The 24,037-nt window shown below is 41.8% G+C and overlaps 2 protein-coding genes across 5 annotated transcripts in view; one reads left to right on the top strand and one right to left on the bottom strand.

Annotated features, from left to right (window-relative positions):
* Positions 1-502: 502 nt before the first annotated feature.
* Positions 503-14,128, bottom strand: LOC308112436 (bifunctional methylenetetrahydrofolate dehydrogenase/cyclohydrolase 2, mitochondrial-like). Its single transcript, XM_080467953.1, has 8 exons — positions 13,965-14,128; positions 12,552-12,736; positions 12,211-12,333; positions 11,820-11,972; positions 8,091-8,198; positions 3,682-3,774; positions 1,107-1,232; positions 503-949 (listed from the first exon to the last, which is right to left on the bottom strand). Exons 1-8 carry the CDS (start codon positions 14,105-14,107, stop codon positions 834-836), a joined length of 1,047 nt encoding a protein of 348 aa, XP_080324079.1. The 5' UTR covers positions 14,108-14,128; the 3' UTR covers positions 503-833.
* Positions 14,129-19,738: 5,610 nt separating this feature from the next.
* The window catches only part of slc20a2 (solute carrier family 20 member 2), a 47,613-nt gene continuing 43,314 nt past the window's right edge, over positions 19,739-24,037 (top strand). For 3 of the 4 annotated variants that reach the window (XM_080467087.1, XM_080467089.1, XM_080467088.1), the window contains exon 1: positions 19,739-20,014. The gene's annotated coding sequence lies outside the window, so the exon portion shown is untranslated. The other variant, XM_080467090.1, reaches the window with a different exon arrangement.

A 24,037-nucleotide genomic window follows, 5' to 3' on the forward strand; every position in this document is an offset into this window, starting at 1 on the left:
CACACTACACCCCACATTGCGTAATAGATCCTCCTCCCAGGAGGTCAAAGACCACGTCTGTGTGTAACAAGTTCAGAACTGACTTCAGCTTGACGTTTGCGTCTCGGCATCGATTGCTGCGTTGCTCAATAAAACACGTGCAAGCACACATCCCTGGTGGAATTCTTCAAAAAGTGCATATCGTATTTCCGCTGTTTATCTGACAATCGCGGTAACCGACGATAAAAGTGTTGGCATCCCGCTAACACTGGGGAACAGTGATAGTTTCAGAACATATAAACCCGTCACTCAGACTGCTCCGACCCAGATTGGATTTCAGCGTTTCAGTGCTACCAAAGACAACAAGGACACGTGAATATCATACCAGGACATCGTGCACAACTACACTGGTTTATCATCTTTGAGGTAACTTGTCATTTGTTTCAACATTCACACTCAGTTTCCAGTCGAGTGTCTGATAAATACCAAAAGTAGAATTAAGTGGAAATCACAACACACCGTTATAGTTGCACACAATCATTTTTATTTCATATTCCTTTTCCAGTGACTCTGGAATGTTACAACGATCCAAACCGACCTCAGTAGAAAAAATAGCGATCTAAAATCTTAAAAAGTGAAATCTGCAATAAATAACTTAAATAAATAAACAATATAAACATATCAAGTAGGTTTCCCAGCAGATATGGAGTCTTGAGTTCAAGCATGTTTAAATCAAAGTGTGTGTGTGTGTGTGTGTGTGTGTGTGTGTGTGTGTGTGTGTGTGTGTGTGTGTGTGTGTGTGTGTGTGTGTGTGTGTGTGTGTGTGTGTGTGTGTGTGTGTGTGTGTGTGTGTTTTAATGCATCAGAGCGTTTCTGGCGGCGGTCACAGTGTTCTTCATCAGCATGGCGACTGTCATTGGACCCACACCTCCAGGTACAGGTGTGATGAAACCGGCTTTCTCCTTCACTCCTGCAACAAGTCAAACAGTTCAGAGTTCCGTCACTCCCCCTTTCTTTTCCTGGTTTCGACAAACGTACCTCCGTTTCACTTTTTTTAATTTTATTTCTAAGGACAAACATTTCACCGATTATGTGTGATATGAATAGAAAACGTTTGCGTTCTTTACCTTCAAAGTCGACGTCACCGATGAGCCGGAGTTTGCCTGTGTTTGGGTCCTGAATGCGATTTATTCCCACGTCGATGACTGCTGCGCCCTCTTTAATCATATCTGCTGTGATCAGACCAGGAACGCCTGCACACATATCCACACAAAACAGGACCTAATGGCACAAGATAACCTCGCATTGTATTCCTCTTATAAAAGCTTCTGAACAAGCGAGCCAATAATCAGACAATAATACATTATTGTGTGATTATATGATTGTATTGTATGATACTCCTTTGTTTTGGTTTCTCCGCTTGCTGTTACTTCATCCTTTGGTATTTTTATTATTGTGTTTAATGATGGTAGTGATGCTGTTTATTTTTATTCTAAAATGACAAAAGATGACAAAGTCCACCGTCCTCACATATCAGAATTTAAAAAAAAAAAAATGCTCATGATGTGTCTCCTTATCGATAACATCATTTGTGATTTCAGCTCCACAACGCAGGAATCCATACCTCGGAATTTAAAAACCCTGCAGCCCATTTACATGATCCAACTTGTTATTTGAAGTCACTTCATCATATTTAACCATCAGAAACTTTGTCCATGATTACAATTATTCAAGGTCAAAAGTCAAACGTGACTTTATTGGGACCCGTAAGCAGATTTTTGTGCAGCAGGAGAGGGTATCTGGCAGTAAAACGCAGGACAGAAAGAAAACAAACAGTAGATGTGGGAAGATTATTTATTATACAAGTATATAATATATAAATACAAGTATTCGCGTGCTATGTTTAAAGTTACTGATGACACAGTGATGCATTAAGGCCAACGTCGCTGCAGAGAACGTAACACATCATTAAATGAAGAATCAATATTATGTCATGAAGAATGTCAGTCTTCTTCTCTTAGTTTGCCATTTCTCTAAAGTTCCCATCACAACTCCAGCACTGAAAGTTACCCAGCTCAGTTTGAAGACCCTTTTCATACATTTTGTACTTTTACTTTAATTCTACAATCCTGGAACCAGAAGCTTGGAAACCGATGACTCTGTTGTCACACTGTGTCTCCCTAGAGTTTCATGCAAAGGAAAACCTCAGCCGACCGTCTCCAAGGAAGGAAATGATCCAGAATTCTCTATTTACATTGATAACAATCCTTCCCTGAAGTTGGTCCTGAAATTACAACCAATAAATAGTAGAATCAAGTCACATAACAATTAAGCATCTTGTAAAAATAGCTCAGCTCACATGCAGCGTAACAGAGAAACCAGAGGACCTTGGTGACACGCCACCCCCGCACTACACATCGAGCCCAATGACCACGAACTGTGGATCAGCTGACGTTTCGTTAATTACACCATTTAACTGCAAATGTAGTTGCTCATCACCAAAACTGAAACCTAACGGCTGGATGAAAAGAAAGAGCCCCTCCCACAGAACCGTGTTTAGTCATCAAGAAAAAACCCTTTAAACAATTGACGTGAACAACATGGCGCCCCCTCAGGCGTAATGTCAGTCAATGTGTTGGGTATCGCTGCCCAACACGGTTGATCATCCCACATTCCTGCTGCAGGAGAAATCTCCCGTCGTCTAAGAAAGCTTTAATTGGTGACCACAAAGGAGGCAAAAGGTCACGGAAGTGCAGTGTTTACTATTTTCATACCAATAAGATGACCTCAAGTGAGGACACGTAAACACTTTCACAGCACAGTGGAGATACAGTGGAGCATCATTCTGTCTGTGCCAGACGGCCTCAGGAACGCAAGAAACTACACCAAGTACCAGGAGTGTCTTTACGAACCATGTGTATAATTCAGATCGGTTTATCATCAACATTATTAGGCAGCCGACAGTCAAGCCACTGATAAACTCCATAGCCACCATAACTAAGAATGGATGCTGTGAATATGGAAGTGTGTACAAAGGATGTTACTAGATTCACCATAGAAATAGTAGATTACAGATAAAAACTATGTATTTGGGTAAAATTACTGTTTTACAGTACTTATATCTGTCAGAAGAATCTGATTGGACAGAGACGAGCACCAATGTGCTTACCAGCTGTTTCACAGCGAACTCAGGCTCACTAGCACTGACCTAATGTTTTCTCTGGGTTGCATATGGAATAGAAATGTACAAACAAATATGTACGACTCAAAGAAGGATGGCGTGATGGAAACGTGAAAATACAAAAAGAAAATGTGCAGGAGACATTTTGACGCAGACGAAACAAAGAAATCTGTTTTTGTTTTTATTGTCACTGCTGTCAGCGACTGAACCGTGTGAGTGGAACTGTCCACACTGGAATCCCGTGACGGAATCACCGTCGTAGTGGAATTAAGTACAGCACACCCTCTCGTTTGATGTTGCTTAAATAACACAATTAGTTGAATAGCTTGAGAAAACATTAAGTCAAACAGGTTCTCAAGACAAGACGGACATTTTCAAAGTTCAGGCAGTCACACATATTTCATCTGTTATTTTACCAAAATGTGTTAGATTCAACCCTGAAGCTGGCAGATCAGCAGTGGAGCTCTGTATGCTGGCCGCTTCATTTAATAAGTGAGGAATACTACTAAAAGTATCACTACCTGCAGCTGCAATGATGATATCAGCCAGCCTGGTGAGCTCTTTCAGTCGCTCTCTGGGCGTACATCTGTGGGCGATCGTCACTGTGGCGTCACCTGACATGAAAAGAGACACGTGGGGGTTAGATTCAGCTCAAATAAGTCAAAACATTCAGACGTCAACGCAAGATGCTTTTAATACGTCGGCAGTCCCTCTGAACATTATATTTAAAAAAACGTTTCATTGGAGGATGACCACATCAGGTTTCACCTTGCTGCGTTGTACAGACATGATAGATGTGGGCACACGGTGTGAGAAAACTGAAAATAGCTGCATTAGAGCCGAGATAAATTGGAAGGGAAACAGTTTCCATGTAGATTGATGTGACATTTAGCTTCCTTTATTTGGCCACTACAAAAAAACTAAAATCCTGGATTGGCTAATCCATGACCACATTGTTGCGAGTTTCCTTAACCTGGAAAGCTGCAGCATTTTCTGACTGCAGGATGTGAAACATAAAGACAAACCTGCTTTTAGAGCTGGGCACTAAATTCATTTTTACATGTGATGCTCTCACTTCAAATGGATTTGAATTCAACCAGTAAAATGTGACGTGACCTACAGACACAAATATTTTAAGAGGTCACAAGAAGACAAACAAAAATGTTGAAAGTCATTGTGATCAGAAAGACACAAGTATGTCTTTAATTACAGTTCTGCATATTTGGATTACCTCTAAAAGAGTATATCAAATAGATAATATGAAATTTATATGAATGTGATCAAAGAAGGGATTGTCATTTAACGACTGCTCAGCTCTGGGAAAAGGAATCGTGCCCAAATCCAATGTTGCCTAATTCGTCAACTGTTTTCAGGCGTTATTTTTTCTTTTGTTTCCGTGTGTTTATTCATTTGAGTCAGCTCAGAAGGCGACAGGAGATTGATTGGTGGCCGTAGTGAATGTTCATGTTGCAGTACGTCATCAGCAAACACTCATTTATGTCAAAGGTATTTCCAGTGCCCAGATACATTCTACCAAGGATGCTTTCTTTTTTTTTTTTCCCCCCAAGTAAATAAACTCTGGCAGAATATCTTCATGAACATCAGAATAGAAAATCTTTCCATCTTTTGCTCACATTATCTTTGAATACGTTGTTCTCCTGCAACCCAACATGAAAACACACAAGCCAGGGTGGCAGGTGGTGATGAGCGAGAATACTTAATAAATTACACAATGAGGAAATGAAACCTTTACAATTGCATCTGAAGTGTTTAATCAACGTGTCAGAAGGCATCTTGCACAGTCAGAGCTTTACTGGGGACCATTGAGACACAAGGGATCACGCAAGGAGGGATTCTGGGACGATAAGAATAAAAGAGAAGGCAAGGCAAGTCCTGGCACATCGAAGCTGCAGATCACATACCTGATGAAAGGTGTGTGCTGGCATTACTCATCTTGTGGGGACGTAAATCCTTTCACACTGGGAGGATGTGATTTCCTTTTTCTGCACAAAGACCCACCACGACTGAAATTTTGTGCCTAATCAGCTTTGTAAACTGCTGAGGTTTCTTTGTATGTTCACTCTCCACATGATTTAACAATTTGTATTTCAGCTTTATTGCAAAATCCTTCCAATCTGAGAAAATTACAGCACATGGTTGTAATTCTTTCCCGAATGATTTTTAGTATAAACGTTTGCTTGAGTGGGGCATGAATGCTGCAAACCAATCAGCTCAAATGCTGAACTGAAAGGTTTTGAAGAGGTTTTCTTATTTCTATATAATGAACTCTTTTCGATTTAAGCTTAGCCACAATGTTAAAAAAAACTACTACTATCCTGTCAACTCCTCACAGCCTTCAGTGAAAATAAGAAACACCCAATTCTGGTTTTACTGAACCTCAATAGAAGCATCCTGTGAGTTTGATGATATTGATATTGGTTTGACATTTACTCATTAACAACATCAATGAGGACGGGAGTTATATCTTTATCTCACTTGCAGGGTGAGTCACGATCCTTTCAAGTGCAAGGTGTAATGAGTAATTTATGCTTCAAGAAAATTGCCGCCGACTTTTCATTTCCAGACGGGGACTCATTGGTGACCTTTGGTCCTACTTTCACTTCTCACGCTTTCTCCTTGTCCCATTCTACTCGGAGGAAATGTCAAGACGATCACAACAAAATACGTGGATATTTGAATAGCGATACCTGAAACTAATGCTTTAAATAATCTAGAAACTTGTTTGTCAAGTGGTTCAGCAATGAACGGATCAGTGTGACTTTTGTGTGGTTTGTCCTGTATCCTCTAAACGGTAACACACTGTCTGGGTGTACGATTTGCATCAACACACCTACGCAAACTGTTCACAACCTAACAAGTTTTTCTGTCTGTCTGTGTGACGTGTCTGGTGTGTGACATGGGTGTGTGTTGGACCTGATGGACCGGCTGTTTGAAAAACTGGAGTTTTCCCTCATTTAGAAACAGTTGCTCCACATGAACAGGTTCTTACATCCCCATGGATGCAGGGGTAAATAAAACAATGCCATGCCTGCAGTTTATTAGCTATCTACGATAAGGTGATAGCTGGCTTGTGATGTTAAAGACTTTATTTCTTCCATGGACACACGGAATACTTCAGGTTTTCTCGTGACTGATTTATGGACGATTAAAGTCCTTAAGGAAGAATTATTGTGCTTTTCTGTATTTTATGTCCTAAAACACTATGGGGGTTGGGTGTCCATGCAAATCTGGCCAAGGGTTCAAATAATGAGGCACAGACGTCTAAAGGCAATTCCTTTGACCTGCTCAGACAAGTCTTCGACAAATAGCCGGCATTAGCTCACCACAGAAGTCTGCTAGGAAGTATCCATCCACCTGCTCAAGTCTGTCCACAAAGAGTCCCACAATGGAACCAATAGACCCACATTTAAGTGTTAGGTAATTCAGGAGTTTTTACAGTGTGGGAAGACGATCAGTGTGTTTCAAAATGATGCTGGGAAAAGGCACCCATCCCCCTGGCCTCTACATTTTCCTGATCTGAAGCTTCCTGCAGATGCAGAGGAGACCCACCAAAAGCTTCGTTAAACAAACCATTGGTGGAACCCAATTCAATATATCCCTTATTGGTTATTTGGTCTCCTGTGTTTGGCCGTTTGTGAGAAGCTGCACCCCTCCTGAAGCTTTCTAAACAAGCTGGTTCTTCATTAAAAGAGAAACATCATTTTGGGATCACAGTGTTTACTTCACGAGGCTCCATGATATTTCTTCCACAAAACATCCGCACAAGAGGTAGAGCGGCTACATTACAGCAAATAACAATCACTATCAATCACATGTTTTTCCTAAATTATGTTTAGTCATTTCCGATCTTGCGATATTGTTTCTTTTTAGCACATCAGTCGACGCTCTGAGGACGACTGCAGATGCAGCTGAAACATGTCAGCATGGTAAAAACCATCTCTTCTTACTTATTTGTTGCTTAAAAATAGACAAAATCTTAAAGATGATTTTCTTTTATGGAGTTTGCATGTTCTTCATGTGTGTCCACTCACATTCTGCAGGTTCTCCGGTCTATTCCCACAGTCCAAAAACATGCATTTGAAGCCAATTGACAACTAGAAAATGGTCCATGTGAGTGTATGTTGTCCGTTTCTGTGTTTCTCTGTGATTGGACTGCCGTCATCGTCAGCTCAGATCAGGTCCATCAGTTGGATAAAGTTAAATGGATCGATGGATGAAATTTTATGTTCATTACAAATTACAAAGCACAATGTATGATTCAGTAATATTCTTGGTATGTTTACAAGCTTCAATGTCTCCTTTTTACCCTCTGCCAGACAATGACAGAAATTAAAAACAGTTTCTCTTTAAGACATTAAGACACAGTGTTTTCCACATCCTGCACATTCCCCAAACAAAGTTACCCACGTCAGTACATCATTATCATAACAGATTTACCCATAAGGTAAATGAAGTGAGTTTTCTTTAACCCTGTAGGCAAAAGTCCTTTGATTACTTGTAAGACTTCCCTTAAAAATGTCCTCACCCCTCTACTTTAACATGTCAATCTTATCGTGCTTCTTCATCTGAACATGCAATACCTCTCCAAATCCCTTCCTGTTCCTGCACCCTTATAAGGAAGTCATCCGTTTACAAGCAGAAGCCAGCAGGTCTCGCCCCCTGTGCTTCCCTTCGCACTCCCTCTTTTTATCTCCTGCAGTAACGCACAAAGCCTCCTTTTGTTTGTCTTTTACAGGAGAGGAGTCAATGAAAGTGTTGGTCGTATCCTGATAAAGCTCCTCAAATATTGTTCAGGGAAAGCCAAGATGGTGCAATATTGTCCGCTGTCAGACGGAAGCAAGCCAATCCTATTACAATACTGACTCACCGACAGCATACAGCGCACACACACATACTCACACAAGCTTACCTCCCGGGCGTTCATGGTTGCGATCGGTGTGCAGCAGCATAGCGATTGGCATTCCAACATTTTTGGAGCGACCTGCAACGAGGACATTCTTCCCCACAGTCTCAATACCTGCACACAGACATTTCCAGGCATTGAAGCTTTTTTTTTTAATGAATTATATTGGATTGGCTTTGTACTCGTAAGCTGAGACAAGCAAGAACACGAATGTGCGAGAAGCAAAACTGTTAAGGTCTTTATATACCTGAGGCCCCTTATTAGCGTCAGCATTTTTTTCTAATCTCTTGTTATTGTTACGAGCGGAAAAGTAAAGGTGACATTTTACTTTCGAGGCAAGCCCAAAAAAAAATTTCAGTCTCCACATTAAATAAACACATAAATCAAAGGTCTGGAGAGCTCAGTTCAGATCCCAACAAACATTCCCGTACCTGTTTATTTGTGTGTCTGTCACCTCAGATGCACTAGTAGTCTTGTCTCCTCTGTTTAGTGGCATGCACTACTAGCATGCTCCAGTTGCCTCTGAATTGGTTTATTCAGCATTTTCTAGGAAGTTGCAGATACAAAATTGTGGGGAAATAAGAATATAAACTAGTGCAAATATACCCAGGACATAGATGACCTTGAGTTCAGATCACCACGTAGCTGTGCTCAGTGTAACATGTTAGTTTGACGTGTTCGAGATGTGGTACAGTCTTTCAGTGTCGTCTTGACAGCAATCAGAAGTACCTGGCTGTAGAATTGTATAAAAAGTGCAATAAGTGACTGCTCCAAGGTAACTTTCAATACATTAATAAAGTGTGGCTTGATGATACGGACAAGATTATGTTACAAATGTGTTGCAGGCTGATGACTCTCGGCTGATTGAACAGCCATACTGCAGACGTCTTACAGGCCACCATGATGACGAGCACATGGGTACAATGCTTCTTTCTTCTTTAACCTTTCATGTAGTGTTTGAATCTCCTAAATAACCTAAATGATGTAAGAGTTGAGGTTATGAGAAGTGTGTGTGCTAAATCCTGTCAGCAGGGAGCAGACAGGAACCAAAGTGCTAAACTAAGGTTTTGATATATTCTGCAGAACTTGAGCTGCATGATGATACACTGGTAAAATGTAATGCACCCAAAACCCTCCTTATTTTTCCCGAGTGAGGAAGAGAAGGACAAGATTATCATTTGTGTGTTTTTAGCTTGGCGATAAAGCTGATAAAAATCTTTCATCGGGTATTTGTTGAAAGTTCATATTACCACCAGAATTAAAAGGCTCTTACAAGTAATATCTTCATCCCTCATGCCCCTGGTATGCCGAGACATTTATTAAACAAAGATTCCTAAAAATGAATAGAAATATCACACACAGCCCAAGGCCACGCTCGATTTTTTTTGCACGATTAAACAGGCATCAAAGGTTACTCTGTCGATTGACACCCCAATGCCACCTCAGCAATGTGAATACATGTGTTGGCTGACATGAAGGTCAAGTAAGTGATTGGCAGTGGGAGGATAGGTATGCACCAGCTATGCCAAGGTCTCAGTTTTGAAGGTTTATGTTCGAGAAATGAATGCTGAGCGTTGTTTGGGCACGCTGTTAATAACAAGCGATAAAATGTAACTAACAGAAACAAAGGAGCTTTTTTGTCAGTATTATGCAACTTATTCAAGAAATCTGGGCCCGATATCTCAGGTTTACGGGAAACAATCATTTTGCAATAGACAAAACATCAATCTATGACATTTTTGAGGTATTGATCAAACCGTTTCACGAAATCCTGCTGGAGGTGACTAGAGGTGCCACCACTTTCTGATTTCTTCCATCTAATGCTAAACTATCTCCAATTTAATTCATCAAAAGGATATTCTCATGAAACCTTAAAGTAAAAAAGTCTGATGTACTCACTGAACGGAATAAGGCAAAATGGCTGTGCAATGTTTCAACAAGAAGTTGGATTAAAGTGACGAAGCAGCATCAGAACAACATTTTTACGAGGAAGGAAGTTACAGTAAAGCATCTGAAACTATATTTGAAAGAATTGGGACTCCACGGATGCATACTGAGAGTGCACCGGGATTCTTTTATCCAGGAAACGGTGAACCGTCTCACAATCGCTTCAATATTCCTCCAATGAAAGCTGCAACATTAAAACAGGGATCCAAAGAAAACTAACTTTCATGTCATCACAAGAAAATGTCAGTGATGGTGGAGTGATGAAACCACTGCCAGCCCAAAGAAACATTAGGATTCAATTCATGCCCTGAAGTGTCTGGAGGACATTTGGCATGACTCGAACACATAATTCCACAAACAGACACTTACGGTAAAACACAGGGGTGGTAAATTTATATGTTCCCTGATAGAAAGTTGGAGGGAGAACTCCAGGGCATCAAATAATACGTAATGAATCACAAATATTATACAAGGCAGGACAGAGGAAAATATTTAGTTTTGAATAATTCTTTGAGGCAAGATTGGCTTAATTTTTCAAACGTGTATACACACACACACACACACACACACACACACACACACACACACACACACACACACACACACACACACACACACACACACACACACACACACACACACACACACACACACGAGTGCTCAACCTCCATTGGGAGCAATTAAGGGTTTAGTGTCAAGGCCAAGGGCACTTCGACATATGGACTGGACAAGATGGGAGGCTGAATCACAAATTTAGAGTCTTTGACCTGTCAAACTGCTTTTGTGGTGGGAAAGAAAATTGGAAGAAAAAAAAAAGAGGAACCTGTATCTCCTTCAGATCTGACTCCTCTCCACATTGGGTATTTAATCATTTAATTTAACAGTCCACATAGTAGATTAAAACTGCATGAACAACTTCCCATCCCAGCCTTTTGTGTTCCGTTCGTCTATTTATCCGTCAGATGGCAGCAAAGCATCTAAACTGTGTGGCAACTCTTTTCCAGTCCATCAATGGCCGAGTTAGAAAAAGTTACCTGAAGGGAACGAACCAGCTCAAGGTTAGTGCTGTTTGGGAACAACGGCGCCCTCTGCTGGGTGTAATCAGTAACACAATCTCACTTATTGCATTGGCAAATTTTCTTACATCTTCAATTTAACACCAATGACACCCTCAAGAGCTCACCTTTAGGAACATTTGTAACAGAAGTAATTTGTCAGGCTTCAGAGAGGTTTCTGGAACAAAACCATATCTACTGCATACTAGTATGGCAAATATTTTAATCTGCTTTAATACTGGAACTTTTTCTTAGTGTGAGACAGTTTGAGGAGGAAATATAATCTGGAAACCATGTACATTAAAAAATGAACACAAACAAGTGCTCCTGGTATTACCATCTAAATTACTGCAACTGTTGCTTTCAATTAGGTGAAACATGTTTCAAGAGTTGACTGTTTTCTTGACGAATATCGGAACCAGACAGCAAGAATTAAATTTTGTTAATACCATAATGGTTCTGTTCAAGGTTTGATTCGTGCTCGGGACCTTCACAGTCTGAAAACAAGCTTTAGAGTTTGTTCAGAACCGGTCTGGATTGAATCCTGCCGAGGCCCACAGTCAGCTGGGACCGGCTGGAGCTCCTTGACCTCATGTCAAATAAAGTGGTTGTGAAAGACTGATGGATAGCTGGATCTTCAGTGCCCTTTAAAAGACGACTTATATACAGGAACTGAAGGGATGAAAGAACATATTAAAGAAATTAATGCATTAAAGAAGATCTGGTGGTGTACCTGCTCGTTTGATGATCTCCCAGACGGCTGCGGGCGTGGCAGGTACCATGGACCTCTGGTCCAGACACAACTTCCCGATATTCACAATATGGAAGCCGTCCACATCCTTCTCCGGAGCGATGGCGTTACAAACTGCTCGCTCATTGATATGTTCTACAGCGGAGAAGGAGAGGATTACCATGAATACGTATCTTGCTAGTTCACACGCGGATGTTCCGCGGGGTGTAATCAAACCCGGGTGTCCCACGCTCAAGATCAAGACTCAACCCAAAAGTACCACCAGGCAACTTTGACCAGACATAAAGAATCTACTGAAACTGTACTGTACGATCAGTAACTGTTGAGGAAATGAGGGGGAAAATGCATCTGCAGCTGCAATGACTTTGTTTACCGGGAAGTGGCAGCTGCACCAAGAGGCCACTGACCCTCCAGTCACGGTTCATTTTGTCTATCAGCTCCAGCAGCTCCTCCTGGGACACGGAGCTCGGCCGCACCACAGTGTCACTGGAAATACCTGGGGACCACACACGTCATGCATACCGCGTTAAAAGCATCGCCATGTCGGACAACATTGCACATAAGTTTTGCTTATGGAAAACCACGTTTACCCAGGGGTGTATGTGTGCCTGTTTCAAATTCTGAACTGCATCAGGTGGGTCTATGTTGTGTGTGTATAGTGCTGCATTTTAAATAATGTAAAATTCAAGAATGGCTACACAGCTCATAACTGACCGAGGATGCTGGCAGCACGGGTCTTGTTCTTCACATATGTCCGACTGGCCGGGTTGTCCCCCACTAAGACCACTCCGAGGTGGGGTCTCATGTTGCCCTGAGCAACCATCTCTTCCACATCGCGCTGGATTTCTCTGTGGAGCTGACGAGCCAACTCCGTTCCTGAAATCAACACAGCGGCATGCCTGGAAAGATTAAGTGCAAAGACATGGCCGCCTGGTTAAATACAGTATGGAACAGACACGAGGCAGTACGTATCTACCAATCCATCTTCTACACCGCTTTAACAAACTTTAGGAAACCAATCCCAGCTGACGACAGGTGAAGGCAAAGTGTCCATCACAGGACAGAGTGACAGACCACCACACCTTCAAACCTACGAGCAATTTATAGTCACTAATTACCCTCAACTGCATGTTACATGCAAACTCTGTCATCACATACATATTATAAAGTACATAGAGTATCCCTGAAAAACATTTTAAAGAAATTCTGCATACTGGCTCCAACACTTCATTTCTTCGATTGTATATCATGCATCGTATTTATAGCCCAGCCTGGAATGGATATTGAATCAGCTTTATGGGAAAGACGGTTGCTAATTTTACTTTGAGTTTGAAAACATTTTCCAGTACCATCCAGTTTTTAAAAATGCTTGACGAATTAAAAAAAATGTATGTTTTTTTTTTTACTCATTGGATGTTGCATGATTGGAAGTGTCAAGATGATATTTGATACCAAAGGTATGCAAAAAGTATCACCTTTTGGACATCATCCACATTATTATTATTATTATTATTATTATTATGTGTAGTGGCAGTGGTGCCCTTCCTTCGTGTAAAGCCCCCTCCCCTCGGATGTCTGTGCGCAGCCCTGTCAGTACCTGCTGCATGAATGAAAATACGTTTGCTTCTGGGCTGTAACGCAGAGTAATGCAGGTAACGTCCAAACGTTACTCTTGACATCAACGAATGATAATGATGATGTTCCACGAGGTTTTGTGCTTAATTCGTTGGCGTTGGTTATTGAGAGCCCTGTGAGTTCATCCTGTCTTAATGTCTTAATGACTGCGGCGCTCGCGCCGGTGTGGCGGGCGGGGGGTTAACGGTCTGCTACGACCACCGGAGGAACTGCGGCGTCTTTACGTAATTTACATATATTCCACGACGCCGGTGTTGGTTCAATCACTTCCAGCTGACATCCTTTCCGACGGTATACCGGCTCAACCGGCTCTCTCCGCCGTGAACGGTGAAACCCGCTGTCAATCAGCGTCCTCCGGCACGTGACGGCGCACACACGCCTTCGCCGGCGCTCCAGCGTCCCTCCGCATCCGCAAACTCACACTATCTCTACCGGGGATGGGGGAGAGGGAAATTAAAAAAGTCGCCGCGTTTCGGCCGCGGTGCCGCTCACCTCGTCGCCGACTGCTGTAAATGTCTCTTTTGACTCTCGCATTTTCTGTGCGTCCGCAGCTTGGCCCGGCAGCAGTGGTGGTGTAACGTGAGCGGGCTACAAATCCTGAAGGAGGAGCGTAGCGGTGAAACAGAGGCCGCCATGTTTATGTGCGCGCGCGCGCGTGTCGTAAAGCGCGTGTACGACGTGCGTGTGTGTGTGTGCGCGCCAGGGAGGAGAGAGAGGGGGCAGGGCGGTGTGTGTGTGTGTGGAGGACAGCTGATGAATGGACACGCACACAATGCACTGCCTTGGTTTCTGGTCTGTGTGAGCCGGGATTTGACCTGACACAGCCACGGACGGGCCTCTTCACAGCTCACTATCAATCGTTTTGTGAAAACACACTTGTAATATTACTGTAATGAGGACATATTAAGGTTATAAAATTAAAAAAAAATGTTTATCCATCCATGATCCATCCTCTATACTGTACACAGAGACATCACACATATTTACATCTATGGGTCACCAACTAACCTCACATCCATGTTCTTGGACCGTGGGAAAAAACCGGAGAACAGGAAACCAAGACAGATTGAGAGAACATGCAAACTCAGCACAGAAAGGCCCGGGTGGTATTTTAACCCAGGCCTTCTCGTTGTGAGGCAAGAGTGCTAATCACTGTACCACCATGCAACAACTAATAATATTTATAGTGCATAAAATGTTAATATAAAATGTTAATATAAATATTTAATATAAATTTTGATTTTAATCTAATAATTCTGGGAAAGAACAGTCAGAATCATGAGTTTGTACGTACCATCCATCGATGGTGTCTGAAGTGAATTTTCCTGCTATGCTATGCTTTGCCACTAGATGGAAGCAAATATTCTTGAATACACTGAAGAATAGTCTAGACCGGTCTAGACTAGACTAGACTACAATAGAATAGAATAGAATAGAATAGAATAGAATAGAATAGAATAGAATAGAATAGAATAGAAAGCTAAAATATCAAATGAATCAGAATAAAAAACAACAAAGAAAGTTAATATACAACATTAAATATTCACAAGGCTTAATGGTGATTAATACATGCATGGATATGGATGTGATATGATGGGTCAACTCGAAATACATCAAATTATATGATGAACAATCACCACTGTGTGTCCATCCAGGCAATTTTGTACATCTCACATTGATGTCTGTAAATGTTAATAAACTAACTCTACAAAGAGACATTCACTGCAGAGCATGTAAATCCAACATCATCATTCAATCCATTATTTTATCTGAATTGACAAAATTGGAAAGTGATTTTATTAATTTATTAATTTATTTTGTTAAATTAATAAATAGACTCAGGAGGAATTTTCAAACTCCAAGCAGAAAGAAGAAGATCCCCAAAATCTGATTCAAACCATCTCTGGTTTTCTTGGATTCTTGCTGTGAGGCAAGAGTGGCAACCACCACATCTCCAAGCAGCCTCTTTCACAAACATTTCTATAACCTCAAGTGTAAAATTTACGCTCAGAAACTCTATTATAAATAAACTATTTCTGATGATGTTTCAATCCAAATATAAGAAAACTCAAGTATGATTGTATCATCTTAATGTCCCAAAACACAAAACTGGGTATCCGGAAAAAGTGAGTAGAGTGGGAGTGAGGGAGCGGGCAGATGCAATAAGGGCAGTTGGTGATAAAGACTACGTAACTATCTGAATAAACTGTTAAGTTGTTTAAAATAATTATCTGAGTATAAATGTCCCCAATTCTAACCCAGAACTGTAATGTAAAAAGGAGGGGTATCAAACATATAACCTGCGGGCTGAGACTGGCCTGCCACAGGGTGTAATCTGACCCACAGAACAACATTGGAGGTAAAAAATATGAGGAAGTTTTTGATTTTTGGACGCTGCACTGCTTTAGTAAGATTATCAGACACATCACAAGATTCACAACGCTGAGACATAGACTGAATAACTAAATGTGTCTGCATTGAATGCACATTCTATCTGGTTATAGTCGTAATTATTTGCTTTAACAGATATGAATTTTGTCGCCGTGGGTGTTTATTGATTATTATGCTGTATATTTACTTACAGGCTACATTGAATGTGGCCCTTGAACTGACAAACTAACAAAAGCTTACAGAAATACAACAAGGAACACTAACCACAAGTAGGACTGACAGCTCACTACAGTTATGCAATTAGATTCCCGCATGTTATTGTTATAAGGCTGGAAAAAAAAGAATTTAGGAGCATAAAGAGGTGCAACATACACAGTAACACTTATTTTGTCTAAAATACAGATTTGCCAGAGTTTTCCCTATGGAACCTGAAACGACAGACATCTGTAAAAACATGCATGTGATGTGCCACAAGAACCTGATTAATGGTACCTGGTTGGATTTGTCCATGTCAGAACTGAAAAGCAGCTGTTGGTTTTAGGGAGCCATAAAGATTAAAGCTTGATTGTCAAATGACGTATGTAGAGGAAAGGTTTGTTTGAGTGGTGGGAGTGTATTCAGAAAATGTGGTTAACGCTGCACCCAGGAAGGCTTGCCGTGACACGAGGCCGGAGCAGACTGTACGCTATAACCGGAAGGACAAAAGCCGGCGTCATTAATGGCTGTTACATACATTTTATCTGTTTGCAGATTGATTTGGCAATTATGTAACTGCAAGGAGGGGACGGCCACAGTCACCAATGCAGAACTCAATGCAGCTCAGGAAGACTCTGGGAAGGCACGAACAAAGGGGATCGATTTTCCTGCAACTGTGATGAAGATGTGAAATTTGTTGTTTGACTGTAAGAAGGCAGACAGTACATTGAAAGAACAAGATGTCTATCCCCTAGTGTTTAGATCACAAGTGCAACTGTGGCAACAAAAATGTGTAAACTTCTGAATTATGGTTGTTTCACTTTGGTGCATAAGAACAGAGCATTTAAGAGCTGCTTTCCTAAAAAAAACAAATAAACGTTTAATTGAAGTGAATACAAATCAGCCACAATTCAAATGCAACCCTTTGTTCATGTGATGAGCTGCCCGGCTATATCAAGAGTTATTAACTCATTTATACTGGCTATAACAACAAACAACGCCAATTTGGTAACCTTTCTGGATACATCTCAACTGAACAAATACATTATGGTGTGCTGCGTCAGTTCTTCGAATATGTCGTGACCTTTTTGTCACATTTTGGAAGACATCAAATGAACGATGACTAAATAAGTCGGCAAGCAACAAGATCTGGATCTGTAAACATCAGAGCGACCCCAAAGTGAAAAATCCATCCATCCCCACTTTATCTAACAGGGCTACTAGAAGCTGCAGCCCATGATGACAGGCATGGGATGAAAAGCATGGGAAACTCAGGAGAGGTCACCAGTTTGTCACAGGGTTATTACCGAGAGAGACAATGAACCACGCACACACACACACGCACGCACGCACGCACGCACGCACGCACGCACGCACGCACGCACGCACGCACACACACACACACACACACACACACACACACACACACACACACCTCTGACCAGTTTTGAGTCACCAATTGACCTCGCACTAAAGTGTAAACTCCACACAGAAAGGCCATGAAGCTCCGAATTGAAAACAGTGGTCTCTGAATTGAGGGACCACTGGTGTAGCGGTAGGTGGGCGTGGGCTTTGTCTGCTCTCAGGCTGTAAAAATCTAATTCTCACATATCAAATAAAACCCACGAAGACACTCTTTACAAAATGTAAAGAGGAAAGTCAAGACCTTGCTTTAATAGTAAAGCTGTTTATTTGCACTATTCAACACTGGTCTACCCATATTTATCTATTTATCTATTATGTGCCTTCTTATCATCGTCTTCTTTATTATCATTAATCTCATATAGCGTGCTATTTTCATTCGGTGTATTCTAGATTTTTATTTGTATTCTTCCATCCCATAAAAACGGTTGTTTCGGCGCGTAACAGGTGCTTCAAACATTTCAATGCACTTTTTACTATGTGTAATTGTTGTCTGTGACCAATAAAGGACTTGAAAATTTTGGCAAATTAATAATCAGGGAGTTCTCTGCTGATATTCTTCCAAGCAACAAGAGGTAGATCCAGGAAAGAAAAGGTGAAGAACCACTGTCCCACACCAGGACAGGGCCCTGACTCAGTACACCCATTAAGAATGACCACAGCCAGACACAAAGTAACCACAGACCTAATAAAGAGGTTTATGTGTTCTCAGGGAGGTGGTCATTGTCAGAAAATATCCCACTCCACTCAACTGGTAATCTGGCTCTTGACTCTTATTGAACGCGGTTCAGCTGCTTGTGTGTGTCTGGTTTGACTAGCCCTTCGATTAACCCTTTATTAGCCAAGTGGCCATATTTGGCAACTTCCTTACTTCTTCCTGTTTCCGCCACACGATGAAGACTTCGAAACAGCCAGAAGACATTGAAAACATGTTGTGCATAACATGTCCCTTGTGCTTTCAACTTCTCATCTATTGACATAAAGACAGATAAAACATTTTTTTGCCCTTTTTTAGTTGGAAAAAAACAACAACACTTCTTTAGTGCCCAAGACGACCTGATGTAGTGTTGAAAACCTGATAAAAATGTAAAATATTGTAGCACTATATTTTATTCACATTTTTACTGTGTATTTTTTAAAGTATTTATGAAAATGTGAAGAATGCTTTGAAAAAAACCCTCAATACTGTATTAGTATTTCAATGTGAAAATGAAATATTCTTTTGTGGTTATACATCTGCTTCCAAGCGTTTGTAACATCTCACATATGGCAATGTGTGATCACAGTGTTTGGACTCCAATAAACTAGTCTCAGGTTGTGGAGCAAGAGTCAGTTGTTCCACCCAACCATTGAGTGAATGGAGCGGTCATGTCTCAACAGGCCTCAGTATTTACACCAATCAAAGGGGAAATTATCATGCACACCAGCGCTCCCGCAGCATGGCCGTGGAGGATTTAAACTTCAAATATACTTTGAAGGGAAAGTATTGGTTCAATATGGAAACATTTAGTCCATGAGAGGTCTGTGGGTTTTCTATAGTTCAGTGTTTCTTTTTTGTTTGTTTTTTTTTCTCAAAATATTCGAGAAAACTAATAAATCCGAGGTTGATGTTGGTTTAATTACCGACCACACGACCCCTCCTCCATCTCTCCCACCCACCGCTGTTGACTGGCTCGGTCGGTTATGTAACACATTTATGCATAACGCACTTGGCCACGCTCATAGTAGATAGCAGTAATATTTAGACGGATTAAACATTGCCTTCCACACACTGGTCATCATCAGCACGCACTTTGCGGTTAAAAAAAAAAAAAGACAAATCTTTCCCCAAACAAAATGACTGCATTTCTCCGTTCGGTACAGGTCCTCCTCCCAGACTGCAACATTGGAATAAGACGTAATAGAGAATAGATCTCAAGGCATTTTTGCAAAGGTAAAATGGGGGAAACTACATCGTACATGGGGGACATGGTGGGGAGGGAGCAACACCGAGGGAAAGTTAAAGTACTGGAAGAATAAAGATTAATCACCGGTTGATTTCTCAAATGTGCAATGCTTAATCTGACATAAAAAAAAAAAAAAAACACATTGCGCAAAGCTAAACTTTAACCTGGTTTTAATTCCAACACACCTATAATAATAAATGCCCCAATGTGGCGTCACCTTGCCCTCAGAGATTGACCACTACCCCCCCCCCCCCCCCCCCCCCCTCTCTCTCTCTCTCTTCCTCCTCCCTCCCCCTCCATCCCAAAGCTGTCATCCCAGCAGTGAAGAGTCGACGGCTGAACGCCCGGATGAGAGCAGCGGCAGCAGCAGCAGCAGCAGCAGCAGCGGGCGACATTCAGGGCAACATGGTCGCATGAGCGCAGGGTGACCATTCCAGGGGGACCACCGACAGCCACTGCTGGAATCTCACGGTTTTTCGACGCAGCCCACGTTGAGCCGTTCTGGGAAAATACGGTCCGGAGATAGAGGCGTGGAGGCGGACGGGAACGGCACATTTCCCCCCCTATTTGCGGTGTCCTATTTCGTCGGTAAGTACATTTTGTCTAGTAAAAGAAACACGCAGCCCATGTGTGTTTCCCCTCCTCGCGCTGTCCACTTTTCTTCACCTCGTGCTTCTCCGGGGGCAGAACTGAAGCGAGATCAGGCCTGGTAAGTGTGAATGCGGCGTAAGAACTGACATGTCTGTATTTAAATCAGCTGCTGCGGCGCTCAGACGCGCCGTCTCCACTATTGTATTTACGTCGCCCCCCTGGCAGACATGTTTTATTTTTTTTAATTACTGTTAAAATATTCCATTCACGGCCTGCAGGTTGTTGTTTTTTTCAAATGTCGGTTCGCTGGAAACGTTGTTGTCACTGGTCGCACGCAACTGTGCGAGTGAGTGGAGCGGCTGCACGTGTGCGACTCTTCACAATAGCACCGTTTCACGCGCGCGCTCCGGTGGCCTCTCCGTCGGCTCTTGGCCGGTTTGGAGACGCGGGGGCAGCCGGGGAGAAGCCGGCGCTCGGCTCCCGGAGCCGCTTTCAACCAGCGTTTAGTCATTTGGGTGTTTATCACGCGAGTTCATTTCCCTCTGCTGAGCTTTTTGTGAGCGAGACGCTGTTTGACAAGGCGGGTCGACACCCGCGCATGTGCAATGCGCTACGCCACTACCACCCCGCGGCCCAATCGTGAACGATTTTGGGACGAACCAATCCCAAATATTTCGGAAGTGACTGGCGCGGATCACCCACCCCCACCCCCCCACCCGCTCCTCCTCAGGATATCCATCCCAACCAGTCCGACAGACATAAACAAACCTGTTGATATGCAGGTAGATGTGTGTTGCCAAATATATTTTTTTTATTGTCACGTACATCATGTTCCTGCTCAGTGGAAGCCTCATTGTCTCCATGATTTATTACAGATTGTCAAGTAAAATCAAAAGACGTCTCCCTAGATATGTATTGCAATGGTGCACTGAACTACAAGGGGGAATTAGAAATCTCTAGTCAAAGTAGCTGAGATTTGTAATCCCTTTTATGACCAATTACACAATGCATCAAGGTGGAAGCTGTCGATGCGGAGTATAAAAAACTGCATGTAAGGGATATACCTGACTTTATTATTAAATTACCTTGCACTATATGCACTGCAGCTAAATTTGATTCTTTTACCTACAACGGAAGGCTGAGAGGTCCCACGTTCATGAGTAACTGAGAGGTGGGAAAGGTCAAAGTGGGAGTTTGTTTTAACGCACACTGAGAAGCACACCTGAGTGATGAGGGGAAAGGGTAGAAATGTACTCTTTCCAAGACCAGAAGTCATTTGCAACAAAAAAGTGTAAAGTTTTAATATTTGCTCGACACAATAACAACAAACAAAGAATGTTTTTATGTCAAAACAACAATATTTACATTGTGGATGTTGTTGTGATGGTATATTGTCCACTGGATGTTCATCTGAGCCCGTTTAAACTTTATTAGTACAATAATTACCATCACTCCATACTACATATATCTATATATTGAATTACTGGAGTTGTGTCGTCTGTAAGCGCTCAGCCTCCAAGCTGCCCAAACAGGCTTCGTGAGTTAATGATTAGACTGAATGCTATGATAAGACATAGTGAGAAAGGAGAAGAATGCCCGGGTTTGCCTTCACTTCACTTCACTTCACTTGTTTTGCTTTGGTTTCTTTTTGACAGAAATGAAGAGCAGGAAGCTGTTGGGCTTTTAAAAAAAGGCAGGAGCCAGTAAACTCGACGTGGACACGTCCTGCATGTTTTCAGTGTTCCCCTGCTCCGACACACCCAAATTTATTGAATGTATTATCATGAAGCTCTGCAGAAAGCCAAATAATGAGCCAATCATTACTATCAGGTGTATTGAAGTGAGGGTACATTGAACTCCTGCAGGACTGCGCCCCTCCGGGACCAGGGTTGTCCACCCCTGCTGTAAACTGATACAGCCAAACACTTTGTGATTGTTGTATCTCGTCTGGCCTTTAAAGATTATGAGGCTGACACGGAAGCTTATTATGATAAGATTTGTAGATTAATGACTACCTTCTTTTTTACACACTACTACTGAGTGAGAGCATTCGCGCATCTGATGACAGGATGCCACGTCCTAAAAACATGTTCACGTAATCATGATCCACACTGTTTTTGTTTACTTGCCGCCCCCCTCAACCTTGTTGTTGTCTTGAAAAGTTGCCAGTCAGCCTGCTTGCCTACAATTTGTTTTGCAGGGATTTATGAAAATGTAAGGTTCTTACACCCACACAGGTGGGTAATCTGGTGATTTGCATTTGGAGCTGTCTGCTTTGCAAAGTCAACCTTCTTCCCAAGCAACCTCGCTGTTGAACCTCAGCCGGTTTGACTGCAGTGATTGCTTTTTGCCACCAGGCAGCTTTGTCAAATAGGAAAACTGCATATTACTACTGTGGTCCTCCTTTTTTGACTGAGCCTTAATTAAAAAATTTCCATCACTATCTTGTGGACTTAAGGTGGGGTCACAGATACAGCATGGATTGATTCAAATTATATTTGACTGTACTTTGACCTATCTTTTGTACATGTAATCCTTTAGGTCGAGAAAAAACAATCAAGGCAGAGTGATTCACACTAAATTGCCAGTTGTGTGGCGACAGGGTGCAGCCACAGCTTCCACCACACAGTCAACAGAGTCTCTCTTCTTTGCTAAACCATAAATCCAAACGCTTCATAACAGACACCCGGCTCTGCGTGTTTATATCACGGTTAAGTCAGACATTGAAAGCTTGTGTTTTGGAAGTTGTGGGTTGGAGCTGGCTGTCAGTCCAGGGGGTAGGGCGGCTGTTTGCCTGTTCAGACCAGGTATTTGTACAATGTGTCATGTTTTAATGTTCAACACATTGTCAAGAGAGAAAACAATATTTTTTTTTCATCTGGGTGTTCCTTTTTAGCTCACATGCAGTGAAAGTTGATAAAATCTATGATTCACGCTTTTGATGCAGATCGGTGTCAGAGCCACCTTAAAGGCGCAGTGTCTGCACTTTTAAGAGATACCGTTTCAGGAATCGGATATATTACTCAAAACTATGTTGTTATGATTGGATAAACTCTGGGCGGGGGGGTTGGCCGTTTGACAAATGAAGGATTCTTCTTTTCTAGGCTCTTGAAACTAACAGTCACTTTGTTTTCATCACTTCAGAATAAGATCTGGATGTCCTCATAGTAAGTGGCACATTGTCTTGCACTATCACTGAAAAGTAACACAGAATTCGGTTCCAGATAAGTGTTTTTGTGTTCTTCATGACCACCTCAGCTTCTCCTTAAACTCTCACCAGAGGATGGTAGTATGTCTTACAGGCTGCACTGTAAAAAATGTCTCCTTTTGGCTGACATGTTACTTCAGAACACTACTCATTGCAGGTTTCTTATTCTCTTAACAGCAAACAATGTAGAAAGTTAAAATGCAACTTGAGAAACTCATTTACACAAATGCCAAAATCAGGTTGCAATAATTAGATAGCACATACAATAAGCTGCTTTGTAAACGATAGAGTTTTGGACAATTCCTGTATTAACTTAAAAACAACGTGTTCAATTATTGTTCAAGTGCTCAAGCATTAGTTACTACATTTATATGAACAAAACGGGGATGACATGCATTGAAGAAAACATTGTTTTTATGCTTGTCGTACATTTCAAATTTAGCAAACTATACAAACGATTGACCATTTAGCTTGCAGCCTCTTTGGTCTTGCGGCCATTGGACATCAAATTGTATATCAGTGTTTGAACAATGACTATTCTTCTGAGTTACTAAAGTAGGTTGCAGTGAATGTGCTGTTACCCCTTAATTAAAGGCAGGACCAACACAGAAATGGTACATTTCATACCACATTCCCCTCTGGTGGAGAATCCGAATAATGCCTTTTACCTTTCTCACCAATCTCTTACCATATTAACAGAACTTCAGTTCAAGAGCAATCAATTATCGTTGAGGCAAAAAGTTGATCAACAGTTATTGAGAGTGTTCCTAGGAAGGAATGATTTCCCCTACAGGATCAATAAACTAATGTTT

The sequence above is a fragment of the Lipophrys pholis genome (genome assembly GCF_963383615.2).
Source record: "Lipophrys pholis genome assembly, chromosome: 7".
Classification (NCBI taxonomy): Eukaryota; Metazoa; Chordata; class Actinopteri; order Blenniiformes; family Blenniidae; genus Lipophrys; species Lipophrys pholis.